The sequence below is a fragment of the Antechinus flavipes genome, chromosome 3 (genome assembly GCF_016432865.1).
Source record: "Antechinus flavipes isolate AdamAnt ecotype Samford, QLD, Australia chromosome 3, AdamAnt_v2, whole genome shotgun sequence".
NCBI lineage: Eukaryota > Metazoa > Chordata > Mammalia > Dasyuromorphia > Dasyuridae > Antechinus > Antechinus flavipes.
Genome location: NC_067400.1, coordinates 1,714,667 through 1,730,076, shown reverse-complemented (window position 1 = coordinate 1,730,076; position 15,410 = coordinate 1,714,667). Strand labels below are relative to the sequence as shown.

At 60.6% G+C, this 15,410-nt stretch overlaps 1 protein-coding gene across 3 annotated transcripts in view; it reads right to left on the bottom strand.

The window, feature by feature from the left end:
- Window positions 1-15,410, bottom strand: part of ANKFY1 (ankyrin repeat and FYVE domain containing 1) — a 44,811-nt gene that overhangs the window by 5,802 nt on the left and 23,599 nt on the right. For all 3 annotated transcript variants that reach the window (XR_007952747.1, XM_051991542.1, XM_051991543.1), the window contains 19 exons: window positions 14,953-15,102; window positions 14,607-14,772; window positions 13,360-13,564; window positions 12,192-12,260; window positions 10,556-10,755; window positions 10,122-10,219; window positions 9,128-9,338; window positions 8,360-8,458; window positions 7,956-8,109; window positions 6,904-7,072; window positions 6,502-6,620; window positions 5,898-6,054; window positions 3,544-3,744; window positions 2,753-2,929; window positions 2,145-2,292; window positions 1,923-2,013; window positions 1,180-1,304; window positions 841-987; window positions 630-720 (listed from right to left, as the gene is read on the bottom strand). Coding sequence is in view for 2 of the 3 variants with exons in the window: in XM_051991542.1 (XP_051847502.1) it covers window positions 630-720; window positions 841-987; window positions 1,180-1,304; window positions 1,923-2,013; window positions 2,145-2,292; window positions 2,753-2,929; window positions 3,544-3,744; window positions 5,898-6,054; window positions 6,502-6,620; window positions 6,904-7,072; window positions 7,956-8,109; window positions 8,360-8,458; window positions 9,128-9,338; window positions 10,122-10,219; window positions 10,556-10,755; window positions 12,192-12,260; window positions 13,360-13,564; window positions 14,607-14,772; window positions 14,953-15,102 (2,777 nt within the window). In the remaining variant the exon portion in view is untranslated. The remainder of the gene's footprint in view (window positions 1-629; window positions 721-840; window positions 988-1,179; window positions 1,305-1,922; window positions 2,014-2,144; window positions 2,293-2,752; window positions 2,930-3,543; window positions 3,745-5,897; window positions 6,055-6,501; window positions 6,621-6,903; window positions 7,073-7,955; window positions 8,110-8,359; window positions 8,459-9,127; window positions 9,339-10,121; window positions 10,220-10,555; window positions 10,756-12,191; window positions 12,261-13,359; window positions 13,565-14,606; window positions 14,773-14,952; window positions 15,103-15,410) is intronic.

Genomic DNA, 15,410 nt, shown 5'->3' with positions numbered 1-15,410 from the left:
GTCATTTGTGGGCCACGCAAAATTATCAATATAGAGAACTTGAGCAGCGGCTGCAGTTTCCTGGGCAGGGCCAGACCAGATGATTTGGGGGCCCTCACATGGCCCCTGGTTTAGACCGACTATAGATCCGCTGGGGAGGCCCCCACAAGAGAAAGCTGAAGGAGCCAGGGAGGATCAGTTAGGGGAGGCACAGCGGGTGACAGTTGAAGAGCTGCCAGAGGGGGGGTGTGTACTGGCTGGCCCCAGTCTAGATGGCAGAAAGCCCCCGCTTACAAGCCCCGACCCTGCAACTGCAAGGATCGTCTCCTCGGCAGGTGGTGAGCTTCCCCCTCCCTGGAGGTCTTCAAGCAAAGGGAAGATGGGCACGGGGTCAGGTCTGGGTTGGACCAAAAGACCCCTGAGAGGTCAGAGACCTTGCCTTTCTCTGGGCTCAGAAATCTCCAGAGTCCTGAGGACCAGTCATGGTTCTCACGAGCCGGGGTCTCTGGAGGTTACGGAGGGACCATCCCGCCCACACCCAGTTGGGGGGGCCTGGCCTGGCTCAGAGGGCCCGGCTCCGACCATCGTGCTCCCTTGGCCCTCTGCCTCTTACTCTGCACCCACCCCGGGCGAGGGCGGCCCAGCCTCACCAGTGATGCTTCCGTGTCGTGACCCCAAACTTGGCCGCGCACTCGTAGCAGTTGGAGCCGTCACACCATGGAGGTTCCTTGGAGAGCATGTCTGAAGTGGGAGACAGCCGGGGGGACCCATTAAGTCCTGGCTCCCAGGGGCCCGGGACCCGCCAGGTGCCCGGGGGATGGGCAGCGTGGGGGAGGGAGGAGGCAGGCGCAGCCCACTCACCCAGGAGCCGGAACAGGAGCTGCTTCGTGGCCACCTGGTAGTTGAAGATGTTGACTCCTTGGTTGTTGTGAGCGCCCAGGCGAGCCCCCGCGCGAACGATTGCCCGGCACAGGTTGGCATTGCCCTTCATGTAGGCCAAAAGCAGCACTGAAACGGGCAGAAAGGCACAATGGGCACCCCCGCAGGCAGCCGGGCCCCCCCGCCATCCTCCGGGTGTGGCCAGCAGCCCGCCCTGCCCCGTGTGCCGCGGAACGGCCTCGCCTTGGCTCTTCGCGCTCGGCCTTTCTGCTTCCCCGTGAGGCCGACGCGGAGGCAAGCCGGCCCGGGCCGTCCCCTCACCTGTGTTCCCTTCGGCATCGGGTTTGTCCAGCGGGTACTCGGGCATGCACTCCAGGAAGAGCTCAAAGATGGCGGCCGCGTTCTCCTTGCCGTAGTGGCCCAGAATGTGTAACGGTGACTGACCCCTAAAGACAGGCCAGAGGCGGGTGTCAGCCCTGGCTGCGGCTGTTCTGGAGGCCAGGCCCTTCCCACAAGGGACGTCCCGGGGCTGGGCGGAACAGACCCACCCGAGCAGGCTCAGCCCACAAGCGCTGGTTGAGCACTTACTGTTTCCAGAGGAGGGGACTACAAAGGCCAGAACTGACTCCCTGACCGTGGGGGGAGAAGAGGGGGGTAACCACAGAGTGACATTGGGGGCCTGTGGGGGGGGGGAGCTACCAGCCGTTCCTCCAGGGCATAAACAAGACTAACAGAGAGGGGAGGCGGGACCTCGGGAGCCCAAGTGCGGCGCAGCTGTGGGGTGTCTGCTGTCGGGGACAGACCGGGCAAGAGAAAGGGAAGAGGCAGAAGGGTCCCAAGTCCGGGGCCGAGGAGGGCGGGCCCAGGTCAGAGGCGTCCGGCAGAGGAAGGGGACGGTGCCGGACACCAATCACGCAGGGAAATGGGGGGGCAAAGGGGAGGCCCCGCTTCCTCCCTGGCCCGCTGGCACAACCACAGCCCTTCCCCCAGGGCAGGCGGGGCCCTCTGGCCCACAGGTCCTCCCCCATTCCCCCCGGGAGTTGCTGCCCGCAGGTGCCGCTCACCTGAGATTGAAGGCCTCGGCATCCACGCTGCACTCAGTCAGGAGGGCCCGGATGGTGCTCAGCCGGCCGTGCATGACCGCGAGATGGAGAGCTGCAGAGAGGCAGGCGTCCACGTGACCAGAGGCCGCCCCCGCCCCCGGGCCTCCCTCCCATGCCCCCCGGGCCCGAGGCCGGGACACTGCCGGCAGTGTGGGGCCGAGCGGCCCGAGCCGGGCACCTTACCGTTATTCCCGTTCTCATCCACAGCGGAGAAGTCAACCCCGTTCTCCAAGAGCACCGAGCAGATGGTGGGCAGGTCCTGCTGGGCGGCCAGGTGCAGGGCGGTCTGGCGGTGCTTGGTTAGCTCGTTCACCTTGGCCCCTGCAAGAAGCTGGCACGAGAGCTGGGCGTGAGCACGGCTCCCACCGGCACGGGCACCTCCCCCCCATGACGGCCGCCTCCCGGGGGCTCTGAATGCCCATTGTGGAGCCGGGACAACATGATGGCGCCTGGGGTCCGACGACACTGAGTGTGCTGGCGCTGGACCCTTGGGCTCCCCCTGACCGCGCCCCTACTGCAGCCAGTGGGGGGGGCACAGTACCCAGAGTTCTTTCTGGAGGCGGGCAAACCCAAGTTCAAACACAGCCTCTGACAGCGAACCTCCGTCTGCCCCAGTTTCCTCGACTCTAACTCACGGGCGACAACAACTGTCTCCGGCCGTAAGGCGCTTGGCACAGCGCCCGCCGCCCATCAAGCAGTCCTCGTGCCCTTTGCTCAGGGGGCTCAGGCCGCCCCCCTCCCTCCCCACACCCCAGGCCCCTGGAGGGGGGGGCCCAGCTCCCAGACCGTACAAGGTTGCGGACGATGATCTCAGACCCCGCCTGGACCGCCAAGTGGAGGGGAGTCAGCTTCGAGGCGTCCTGGACTCGGGAGTTCACGTTGGCCTGGACGCTGATGAGGAACAGCACGCTCTCGATGTCCGAGTTCTGCACGGCCACGTGGAGGAAGTTCCGGCCCTTATTATCTACCTGTGACGGGGAGCACGGACGGTGAAGGCCGGCCAGCACGGGGGGGCCCGGACACCTCTGAGGCCCGTGAGGGAGGATGGGGCCCGGTCCCCGGTAGGGGGGCCCAGCCAGAGGGGCAGAGCAGGCAAAGGCTGTCATGCGGGCCAGGCCCCCGAGGAGGAGACGTCAGGACCTGGTCCTCACCGACGGGCCCCAGAGCAGAGAGTGGGCGCGGAGCCGCGGCGGCCGAGGACTCTCACACACTCGCGGGCTTCGTGCCCACCTCGGGAGGGACCGAGACGCTTCAGGAGGGTTCCCGTGTGACCCTTCTGCCCCCTGCACCTTTGGACTGTGCCTCAGCAGGGAGGGAGACACACATCCGGGCACACGCGGGCACAACCAAGGAGCAGGGAGCGTGGGAGAGGGGCCGCTCAGCCCCAAAATCGCCGACGTTCCCAAGGCCTGAGGCGGGAGAGCCTGAGGCAGGAGGTTTCCCCCACACGACAAACATCTGGGCAGTTTCAGCAAAACAGGCCGAAGCCAGGAACGCAAAGAGCCTTTCCCACACGTGGCCGATACGCACACGCAGCCCCCCAGCCAGAGTCTGGTCCGACTGCCCCGCCCCGCTTGCCCACCTGCTCAGCAGCTCCTGGCTCTCGCTTCAGGATGGCTTCCGCCGCCTTGTTGTTCTTGTAAGTCATCGCGCAAGCGAACGGGGTCAGGCCTTGGCGGTCCCGGACGTTCAGGCGGATGTCAGGGTGGGAAATCAACAACTGGATGATGACGCTTTGCTGGTTGCTAATAGCAACATGAATTGGTGTCCGCCCCTCAGCATCCTGGAGGGAAGCCAAGAATTGCTTTCTTTTTCTTTTTTAATAACATTTTATCCCCCCATTATACATAAAAACATTTTTTTTGGTTTTTTAAAATTTTGTGTTCCAAAGTCTATCCCTCCCATCCCCTCTCCCCGAGACAGTGAGCAATCAGACATAGGTTATAAATGTGCAAGCGTAGAAAGAGCTTCCACGTTGGTCGTTTTGTATGAAAAGAAAAAAACGAACAAGAAAATGCATGAGAGCCCGCTCTGGAGCGGACGGTCCTGGATTATCCCCGTCGCATCCCATCCTCGCCATCGCTGGGTACGACGCTCACCCGGCTCTGTTCAGCTCTTGAAGGTCAATCTGAGTTTTTCTCAAATTCTCTGCTCACCCTTTCTTATAGTGCATAATTCTCCTCCCCAATCCTATCCCCAGCTTGTTCAGCCGTTCCTCAGGCTGATTTCCAATTCTTTACCACTACAAAAAGAACTGCTATCAAATTTTGTGCAAATAGGTTCTTTTCCCTTAAAAAAAAAAAAATCTTTGGGACACCAGCCTGGCAGTGGTCTCGCTGGATCAGAGTCCGTATGGTTCCGTGGCCCTATGGGCTCGGGTCCAAATCACTCTCCAGAATACATGAGTGCATTAGCGTCCCAGTTTTTCCACATCCCCTGCGACATTTATCATTTTCCTTCTCTGTCACATGCGCCAATTTGAGAAGTATATGTGGTAGTTCAGGTTTGTTTGGATTTGCATTTCTCTAAGCAATAGCGATCTGGAGCATTTCTTCATATGATTATAAAAAACTGTGATTTCTTTGTTTGAAAATTGTCCATAGGTACCTTTGGGCCATTTGTCAATCGGAGAATGTCTTGGATTCTTATAAAATAAACTCCGTTCTCTAGTATTTAAGAAATCAGATCTTTATCAGAAATAATCTGCTGTACAGGATGAATACAGAAAGGCTTGGAGAGACCTACATGGACTAATGCTAAGTGAGATGAGCAGAACCAGGAGATCATTATACACTTCGACAACGATATTGTATGAGGATGTATTCTGATGGAAGTGGATTTCTATGACAAAGAGACCTAACTGAGTTTCAATGGATAAATGATAGACAGAGACAGCTACACCCAGAGAAGGAACACTGGGAAACGAATGTGAACTATCTGCATTTTTGATTTTCTTCCCGAGTTATTTTTACCTTCTGAATCCAATTCTCCCTGTGCAACAAGAGACCTGTTCGGTTCTGCAAATATGTATTATATCTAGGATATTCTGCAACATACTTAACATATATAGGACGGCTTGCCATCTTGGGGGGGGGGGGGTGGAGGGAGGGAAGGGAAAAAACGAAACATAAGCGAGTGCAAGGGATAATGTTGTAAAAAATTACCCTGGCATGGATTCTGTCAATACAAAGTTATTATTAATTAAAATAAAATTTAAATTAAAAAAAAAAAAAAGAAATAATCTGCTGTAACTGTTTCTCCAGTTTTCTGCTTTCCTTCTAATTTTGGTTGCATTGGTTTTGTGTGTAATTTTTTTTATGAAACCAAATTTACCCATTTTGCATTCTCTGATGCTCTTTGTATTTCTCCCCTTCTCTAGAGATCTGCCAGATGAACCATTCCTCGCTCTCCGCGAGGCATCTCCCTTGTGTTGAAAGCCCGTGCCCAATCCGACCTCATCGAGGTTCACAGTGAGAGATGCTGGCCAAGATCTAGTTTCTGGATAGGTCAGAATTTCAATGTCCATTTTAAAAGCAGAACTAATTTTTCTCACTTCAAGAAGACGGAGACAACGTATCTGAACATTCTTTGTGCAAGGACGCAAACTCGGAGACTCTTTCGAGAAGAATAAAAAGCTCCAGTTGGATCATTTTTTCAATTAAAAAAGACAGAGGAAATGTTCTGAAGACAAGGCGAGCCAGGCCACAAGAAGCCCAGGAAGCAGCTGGCCCGCGAGAGATGTGACTAGTGGCCTCAAGCTAGCCCCAGAGGGGCCAAAGGGTAGCTCCATCAGGGGGCCCAAGGAGGCCGGCGCAGACCTCAAATCTTTAATCAAACCAAGCAGAAGCCGACCACTGGCCTGGTCTCGGTGTCTCCAGGATGGCCCCCACCCCACTCCTGGCCGGTGACCTCTGGCTTCCTCCTCCCAGCTCCTACCTGCACGTTGACGTTGGCCCCAAACTCCAGGAGGCACTGGACCGTCTCCTCCAGGCCCCAGGAGGCCGCCAGGTGCAAGGGGGTCTGCCCGTCTCTGGCCTCTTCGTCCCCTTCTCCGTTAGCCCCCGGCTGTCTGGGACTGTTCACGTCACAGCCGCTGCGAGGAAGGAAGGCCGTCGGGGGCTCAGGTAGGTGCCGTGCCCCATCTGGGAGGGGGAGGCTGTCCGGAAGCCTCCAGACTCCACCAGAAAACCCCAAGAAGACCTTTCCAGGGCCAGCAGCAGAGACCAAGAGTCTCCTTTGGCTCCTTCTCTCCCACATCAAAGTGGCCTCCACCTCTGCCCACCCCGGGCTTACAGGAGAACTGGGAAGGCAGCCTTGGGAGGTGACGGGCGCAGGGGAAGAGGAAACCACCTGCGGCCTCAGGGAGCCGGGGGGCGGAGGGGCTGCCTCCCCAGAAATGACTCGTCCATCAGAGAAGCAGCCCCAGAGACGAGCGCTCCAAGGAGCATCTCGAGCACGGGGACCCACTGCCAGATGGAAGGGTGCCCTCGGGAGCTGGGCAGCCCGGGGAGGAGGAGGGCGGGCTGGGGCGGGCTCCTACCTGCGGATGAGGAAGCAGGAGACCGCCTCGTTGTTCTCATCGATGGCTCGGTGCAGGAGCGTCTGGAGGCACCCGCCCGGGCCGGGGCCCCAGCACGTGGCATCGCAGCCGTGCCTCACCTGGAGAGACCCCAGAGAGTGCTGGCTGCCCTGGCTGCGCCCCGGCTGCCCGGCCTCTCTGCCCCCCAGCTGCTGCCCCGGCCTCTGCTGACCCTCTCAGACAAGGTTGGGGCTGATAATGCCTCACTCACCAGCTTCTAAACCCCCTGGTAAGTTCTCAGTAATGCCCCTCCTCCCTCCCTTCCCCTCCAGGACAGTCTGTGGGCACCGGTGCCCACTCTCCCCCACGCCTGGGCAGCTGGAACCTGCCCCTTCACCCTGTCTCCCAGGCCCACTATCTCACCAGAGTAGAGGCGATGTCTTCCAGGTCACTTGCTAGGGCGAGCCACAGAGGGGGGTTTCCCTGGTCATCCAGAACGGACATGTCGGCCCCACGGGTACAGATGGCGTCAACCACCAGGGGAAGCTGGTTTCTGATGGCCAGCTGAAGGGCAGTCTCGCCGTCCTGGGTCCTAGGAGAGCCCACCCACACAGCTGCATTAATGCCGTCTGATCCCCAGGGCCAGGCCGCAAGGACGACCCCTGACCGGGCCTGGCCAGCCTCTCGCTCTCTGCCACGGGAGCTGGGACCCCCGGCCACACGCTCACTTTGGTTCCCTTCAGGGCGGGTGCGATCCAAACGCCTCGCACCCTCCCGGACAGGACCCAGAGTCGGACATGGCGGCCCGATGGGACAGAGGTTGGGGGGAGCCGTCCCTTCGGGTCAGGGACGCCAAAGGAGACTTCAGGGAGGAGGCGGCATGGAAGCCGGGCCTTGAAGGAGGCACAGAGACGTGCATCTTTTTGCTGTTGTTTGTTTGCATCTTGTTTTCTTGTTCATTTTCCTTCCTTTTTGATCTGATTTTTCTTGGGCAGCAGGAGAATTGTACGAATATGCTTACACATGTTGGATTTAACATGTTTTAACACGTCCAACATCCAGTGGATCGCTCGCCATCGGGGGCAGGGGAAAATTTGGAAGCCGAGGTTTGGTGAGGGCTAAGGTGGAAAAACGATCCATGCAGAGATTTGGAAATGAAAAAGCTAAAAGAATAATGAAATGATAAAAAAAAAAAGGATGGAAGAAGCGGCTTCTGGTCACGAGACACGGCCTGCACAAAGGCCTGGAGGCGGCAGAGAACAGGATGGGCACAGGGAGGAAAGGGGGGCTGCCGGCTATGGGGAGACTATCCTTCGGAAAGGGGGAGCCAGGGGGACCCCAGCTTGAGATCTGGGCCTCGCCTCAAGAGTGAGCGCCAGGGAAGGAAGTGCCAGGAAGGCCAGAGGGCGGCCACATTCCCAGATGTCCCACAGGAGGCTCCAGAGGCGCCCCCGCCCCGGCACTGCCCAGCTTACCGGATGTTGATGTCGGCCTGGTGCTCCAGCAGGAAGAGGGCGCTCTTGTCGTCCTGCCGCCGGATGGCCATGTGCAGCAGCGTCTGCCCGTCGGGCATGGTGTCGTTGATGGAGGCCCCCGACCCCAGCAGCTGGGCCGCTATCGTGTGCATGCCTGCAACAGGCCCCGGTGCGCAGGGTCAGCCACTGCCCCCACCCCCAGGGTCCCCGCTTCTCCAGTGTGGATGATGTGCTTGGCGGGAGGAAACGGCAGGCCCCGGGAGGGCACGGCAAGGGCGATGGTGACCCTCCTGGATGCCAGAGTCCACAGCTAACCCTTTTATTTAGCAACGGGAAGTGGTGCCTGGGGCCCACAGCTGTGGGGGAGTCCCTGGCAGCTTCCACAAGCCTGCACAGGGCCTTACCTGTCCACAACGCCAGCCCCAGCACAGTCTGGTCCCTGGAATCCTTGAGACTGAAGTCCGGGATGATTTGCAGGGAATTGAGCGCATGGAGGGCGTTAGCTGAAAGGAAAGGCAAAAACATGGCAGCCACTTGCGGGCTTCTGGGAAATCCTGTTATCCACAGCTTTTCTGACGTTCCTCTGAACTCCTGTCCTGAGAAATGCTGGTACAGGACCGCCCAGTGTGGCACCGGTACAAGACTGCCTGGCATGGAGTGCCTACATTGAGGGGGCACCGGCTCAGGAGCGCCTGGCATGGGTGTCCATGCCAGAGAGCAAAGCCAGGGATCAAGATCCAAAGAAACATAAGGTGCACCAATCTAGAAGCCTTCACCCAGGTGTTCACTGGGACTTGTGCCCGACTTGTGGTGGACCGCACCTTGATGCTGACGCAGCGATGGGGGTCCTTGGTGAGCACGAGGGAGGACCCCCGCACCAGCACCCTGCCCCATATGACCATCCCTGCTCTCCTGGGGCTTTCCCCCTTAATTCCCCAAGGGCCCGCTGCTCCATCCTGGGGCAGCCCAGATCCGGCATTGGCGTGGAGCAGACCCCAGGAAGCCTCTCCCATACCAGCCAAGCTCTCTGGCCCGGATCCCCGCCCCTTTACCAGCACTTCCTTCCTCCTGAGCTGTCGCGGCTCAGCTGTTCCCACAAGATGCTCGGTGGATTCCCTGGGATGGGAAAACCACCAGGCCGCCGCACCCCCTCCCCACCCCGGGGGACTCACCTTTCTGCTCCAGGATGACGGACACCACGTCGGGATGGTTGTAAGCTATGGCCATGTGCAGCGGGGTCTGCAGGTAGATGCCCTCGGCCGGACCGGGGGCCGCGGGCGGGGCCTCCTCCGTCTGCAGGTTCGGGTTAGCACCCTGCTGCAGGAGCTCGGCCGTTAGGGTGGACAGGCCATGCCGGCAGGCCGTGTGCAGTGGCGTCTCTCCCTAAAGAGGGTCACATGGCGGGGGGCGCTACATGAAAACCACCCACGAGGGGCTCTGGCACCCCCTGCCCCACTGACGCTCCCTCCTCCAACCTGAGGCAAGGGGCCAGGAGAAAACATCTCCATAATATGTGTGCCCCAAAAGGCAAACCAGAGGTGCCCAACACCCAGGCCCCGGACCCCGGGGCTCGCGTCTAAATGTCTGCTCAGTGTCCTCAAGGAACTAGAGGGTCAAGCTGGGGCCGGGGGTCAGTGCGGGGAGATGGCTTGGGGATCAAGGGCTCATGGGGTAACTGAGGGGGAAAGGTTAAGGAGGAGGAGGGGAAACCAAGAGGTCACGGGGTGAGGAGGGGGTTTCAGAAATGCCTGATCCTGGAAGCAGAAGGGGCCAAGGAGCTCCAGGCCCCACCCCGTCCCGTCTGGCGGATGGAGGGCGCGGGAGACGTCAGCACGCGCCCAAAATAAAGGCAAGAGTTGGAAAAGAGCAAAGATGGGGAGCCGGGTGCAGATCCCAGAGGAAGGAAGAGGAGTGACTGGGGGGTTGGCAGCCAGCAGCTACCCCTACCCCGACAGGGGGGTCAGGATGAAGAACAAAGTCATTAGAGGAAGAGAGCTCACTGAGGGAGAGCATGGCCGGGCCTGAGGAGGGGGCCGGGAGCAAGTCTTGGACGACGAATGGAGGGCTTCAGAGTCGGTGGGATGGGGAGACGTGACCGGACAGGGCCCTGGGCTGCCCCTGGTGAGCCGGCAGTACACGGCCTTACCCTGGGCCCCTTCCACTCACCCATCGGTTCTTGTGATTGACCTTGGCTCCGCTGGCCGCCAGGAAGAGGGCCGCGGCCTCGTTGCCCGAGCTGGCCGCCCGCTGCAGTAAACAGTTCCCTGTGAGGACGACAGGACGCACATGGGTCTCCACGCCATGCCATCGGGGGCTGGGAGAAGCTTCCAGGAATGGGGGTTCGGGGGGGGGGTCACTGCAGGAAGCAGCCAGGGCAAGGACAGGGTGGGGGCTGAGGAGGCCCAGGTGGTCCAGCATCTCAGGAACAGGAGGGGGCCAAGGGGAAATGGACGCAGAGGCAGGTCTGGACCGAAGCCGCCGAGGGAGCGTCGGTCACGCGTGCCCCATGGGACTCTGGGACTGTCTGTGGCACCGTGGGGCAGGAGGAGCCGGACCAAGGCCCTCCAGGGTCTGTGGGCTTCGTTCCCCCGCCCACCTACCCGTCACCGTGTCGGGCGCGTCCGTGTGGCTGCCCCGCTGAATCAGTCTGGCCGCGTAGCTGTTCTCATCGAAGGAGGTGCCGTTGACCACAGGCGCGTCGTCAAAGGGGTTCACCGCTTGGTCCGAAGACACCGTGATGTACTGGACGGCCAGCCACAGGGCCGTGCTGCCCTCGTGGTCCTTGAGCTCCAAGTCCAGCCTAGGGAAGCCGAGGAGAGGCCCCTGAGACCCCCCAGCCCCGTGGCGGCGGCCCCTGAACGGGCCCCCGTCTCATCCAGGGCTCTCCTGTGCGCGCTGCTCAAGAGCTTTGGTTCCCTCCTGGGAAACCCACCTGTCCCTCTCTTCTGAGCACTTAACTACCTGGGGGATGACTCGCATTCTGGCTCTGTTGCAGAAATAAGACCCCAACTGTAAAACTGGCTTCCCAGGAGCCTTCCTTTCCAACTTTGGCCAGACTGGTTTTGTCGGTGAAAACCCTTTTTCATTTCGTGCAGCCCAAAGGCTCCCTTCTGCATCACATAGTGTTCTGCCCCCCCCCCCCATCCCCAAGATCTGAGGTGCCTCTTCCTTGCGCTCCCGCTTACGGTATCACGGCTACGTCTGACTCACGAGCCCGCTCGACCTCGTATAACTTGGGTCAGCGCCCACTTCCTGCCACGCTGGTTTCCACTTTTCCCAGCAGGTTTTGTCAGACAGTGAGCTCTTCTCCCCAGAGCCGGGTCTTTGGGTCTGTCCATCACTAGATTGCTACGACCGCCGACGGTCGGGTCTAGTCCGCGTACCCATTCCACCGCTCCACTCCGCCGCGGCTTTATGACACAGGTCTACATCTAGAGTGCTTTTTTTTTTTTTCTACTTATTCCCTTGACATTCTTTTTAAATTTATTTTTGTTCTCTTAATATTCTTCGCCTTTTGCTTTTGCAGCTGGACTTGGTGATGATTTTGCTAGAATTATGAAGTAAGTTGGGGGCAGTCCGATTTCCACAGCACTGAATGAGCAGATTAGTTTAGGCAAAATTGTCATACTTGTTCCTGGGTTTGTCTCGGCAAGAAGACTCGCAAATGGAACTTCTCTTTCTCTTGCTGCTGGGCTTTGTGTGACCCCTAGAAATGCCCAGGACTTCTGGGGGGGTATTTTCTATTCTGCAACTTTGCTAACACCGTGACCTGTCCCAGGTAGATTTTTCACTTGGTTTTTTTAATTAAAGTTATCATCACGTAGTGATGCAATGAGGGAGCGTTTGGCCATGACCTCCCCTAATTCCTTGTTTCTTTTCTTGTCTCATCACTCAGGTAAGGGTCAGAGGTGAGAGTGGGCCCCCGGCTTCACCCCGGGCTTACTGGGAAGGCTTCCGGCCCGCGCCGCTCCCAGAGGTAAGCTCCTCCCCTCCTACGCTCTCTGGTGCTGATTTCTCTATTTCTTAGTAAGAACGGGCGCTGGGTCTCCCCAAAAGCTTTTCCCACGTCCCGAGAGAACCGCACGGCTTCTGTGAGCTTTGTCAGCGCCGTGCTGCCCTCGGCGCCCACGTGGGCTGGCCGTTTCTGACACCGGCCGGGGCCGTCGGGACCTCATTTTACGGGAAGGCTGTGAAGCCTCAGCAGGGCCCGGCCCCCGCTGTTGCCCGGGTACGTACTGTTTGCACTGCAGGAGCTGACTGAAGACGACGTCGTTCCGGGCAATGATCGATGAATGCAACGGAGTCCTGCCAGAGGAACAAGCGGGACACACTCACCTCAATTGCCTTGGAGTGGGGGGGATCGACACAGTGGGAGGCTGCCCCCCAGCCTGGGTCCGGCCCCACAAGCCTGGCGACCACTGACCCTCGCGACCACTGACCCTCGAGGCCTGCTTCCAGGCCCGCTGACTCACGCAGGGCGGCTGTCACCAGCCTGGCCCAGCTCAGCTTGGGGTGCAGGCCCAGGGCAAGCCAGAGCTCGGTGACCCGGGCGGGCTCATCAGCCCATTCGCCTCCTCTGCCGGCCCTCACTGCCTCATCTCTGAAGTGAGCGCGGGGGCCAAGCGGGAGCCCCGCCCCCCAGAGCGTTTCATGTGGCCCTGGGAGACGGGGGGCCCGGCCGAGGCTCCACGCAGGGAGGAAGCCAGGGGGGTGCTTAGAGCCGGCTCCTCCAGATGTCCGGCTCTCCGGCAAACAACTAACGCGCTGACCCCTTCCTCCTCCGAGGCTGGAGTGCCAGCCAGACCCACCTCGAAGTGAAGGCCCGAGGACACGATGGGGGACATTTCAAAGAGTGAAGCCACCAGCATGTTGGAAGGGGGCGAGGACCGCGCAGGGTCTGGACCTCAGCTGCCCTGAGCTGTGGAGACGCAGGCCTGGGGGTTCCGGCTGCTCTGGGCGGGGTCCACGGGCAGGCCGAGGCCTGGTGGCCAGCCTTGAGCCCTCCCACCCCATGGTTCTCCTAACCGTCCGGAAGGGCCCAGCCTGCTTTTGAGTTTCCTGCTCCCCCCAACTAGGACAAGAGCCCCCCGAACACAGCTCAAGCGACTCCCGAAGGGTGGGGGCAATGTCCCCCCTACCACAACGATGACGTGTGGCAGGCCTACTCATGTGGGGGCCCCAAGCTGGGCTCCAGGACAGGCTAGAGACACCCTGCCGAGGGCTAGATGGCTAGTTTAACAGGGTCCAACTCCACATGCCGAGACCCCAAAGAGACAACAACACACAGGGAATCCCTGGGGGCTACGCTGAAGGGGAGACTGCCGTCATGGGGGAGAAGGGGGGCAGGGAGAGCGGTCTCCCCTCCGGCCCCTCAGGGAGCGCCCGCCAAGACTCCCACACTCACCTCCCTCTGGCATCCTGCATGTTGGGGTTGGCCCCGGCCTGCAGCAGGGATTCAGTGATCCGCGCCATCTCGGAGGCAGCCTCTGCCGCGCCCTTCCTGCAGCTGGACGAGGCCACCAGGTGCAACGGGGTCTCCTGGGCCCCCGTGGTGGCGGCATTCACCAGGGCGCCGTTCTTGATGAGGAAGGTGGCTGAAAAGCTGTCTCCTGTCGAAGAGGGCCCGCAGGAGGATGTGACCCGTCTCTCGTGCATGTGAGCACTCACCCGCGGTCACTCGCACTCACACTCGTGCCCACTCACCCGCAGTCACTCACACTCACACGCATGGTCACCTGTGGTCACTCGCACTCACACACATGGTCACCCGCGGTCACTCGCACCTCACCCGCGGTCACTCGCACTCACACACATGGTCACCCACAGTCACTCGCACTCACACACACATGGTCACCGCGGTCACTCGCACTCACACACATGGTCACTCACCCGCGGTCACTCGCACTCACACACATGGTCACTCACCCGCGGTCACTCGCACTCACACACATGGTCACCCACAGTCACTCGCACTCACACGCAGTCACTCGCACTCACACACATGGTCACCCGCGGTCACTCGCACTCACACACATGGTCACTCACCCGCGGTCACTCGCACTCACACACATGGTCACCTGCGGTCACCCGCGGTCACTCGCACTCACACGCGGTCACTCGCACTCACCCGCGGTCACTCGCACTCACACACATGGTCACCCGCAGTCACTCGCACTCACCCGCGGTCACTCGCACTCACACATATGGTCACCCGCAGTCACTCGCATTCACCCGCGGTCACTCGCACTCACACACATGGTCACCCAGGGTCACTTGCACTCACACGCGGTCACTCGCACTCACACACATGGTCACCCAGGGTCACTTGCACTCACACGCGGTCACTCGCACTCACACACATGGTCACTCACCCGCGGTCACTCGCACTCACCCGCGGTTACTCGCACTCACACACATGGTCACACGCGGTCACTCACATTCACTCTCTGGAGAGGACCAAATCTTGCCCCCATCTACTACCCATCGCTGCCCCCTGCAGACCAGCCCAGGAGACGCTCCGGGCACGGACCCTCCCCAGCCTCAAGCTCCAGGCCACCACTGTTCAGAGGAGGACGCTGAGCCCCCTCCCCTCGGGCCGGCCCGGGAACCGCAGCCTGTGGAGCCCAGGGCGCAGGCCAGGGGGAGCCCCACCTCTCTGGATGGCTTTGTGCAGCAGGCTCCGGCCGCTCTTGTCCACCATGTCCACGTCCGCCCTGTGGCTCACGAGGGTGGTGGCGATGCTCTCCAGCCTCCGGGAAAGGGCGAGATCTAAGGCGAGGTCTCCGTTGGGATCCAGCTCGTTCAGCTTCAAAGGCAGCTGGTGCAAACGGGGCAGCCGGTGAGCGATCGGCAGGGACGTTTACCTCAGGCTCAGCCGCTGCTCTCGGGGCCCTTGGCTCCCACTCTCCCCCCTTCCCCTGGGCCCCCACTCCCTCCTCCCCCTCAGTCCCTGTTCCCCCTCTCCCCCCTGCTCTCCCCCAGCCCCCGCGGGCAGCACCTGCGCGTCCATCTCGATGAGGTAAAGGAAGACGACGTCCTCGCGCTCCAGCCGGATGGCCTTGTGCAGGGCGTGCTGCGTCTTGGAGCGGATCATCTGGTAGAGCAGCTGGGCGCTCATGCTGCTGAAGTCCTCCTTGCTCAGGTCATCCTGGGGGGGGACCAGCCCGCCAGCTGAAGGATCCCGGCCAGCCCACCCCACCCCCCGGAGACTGCGGGCCGGCCGCTGACCTCGCCAACCCAGGGCACCCCCTCCCCCAGACTCCCAGGGAGCAGGAGGCCAAGCGGCCCCCTTGGGTGGGGCGTCTTTTAGCCGAGACACCAATTTCACCCCTGAGGAGGTGGTGCCCAGTTGGACACAGTGGCTGCAGCTGCCCTGCTCCCCCCGGAACAAGCCCTGACCCCCTGCCGCTTCAGCACCCTGGAGCCCCACTTCCCATCCCACCCACCGGCCCACCT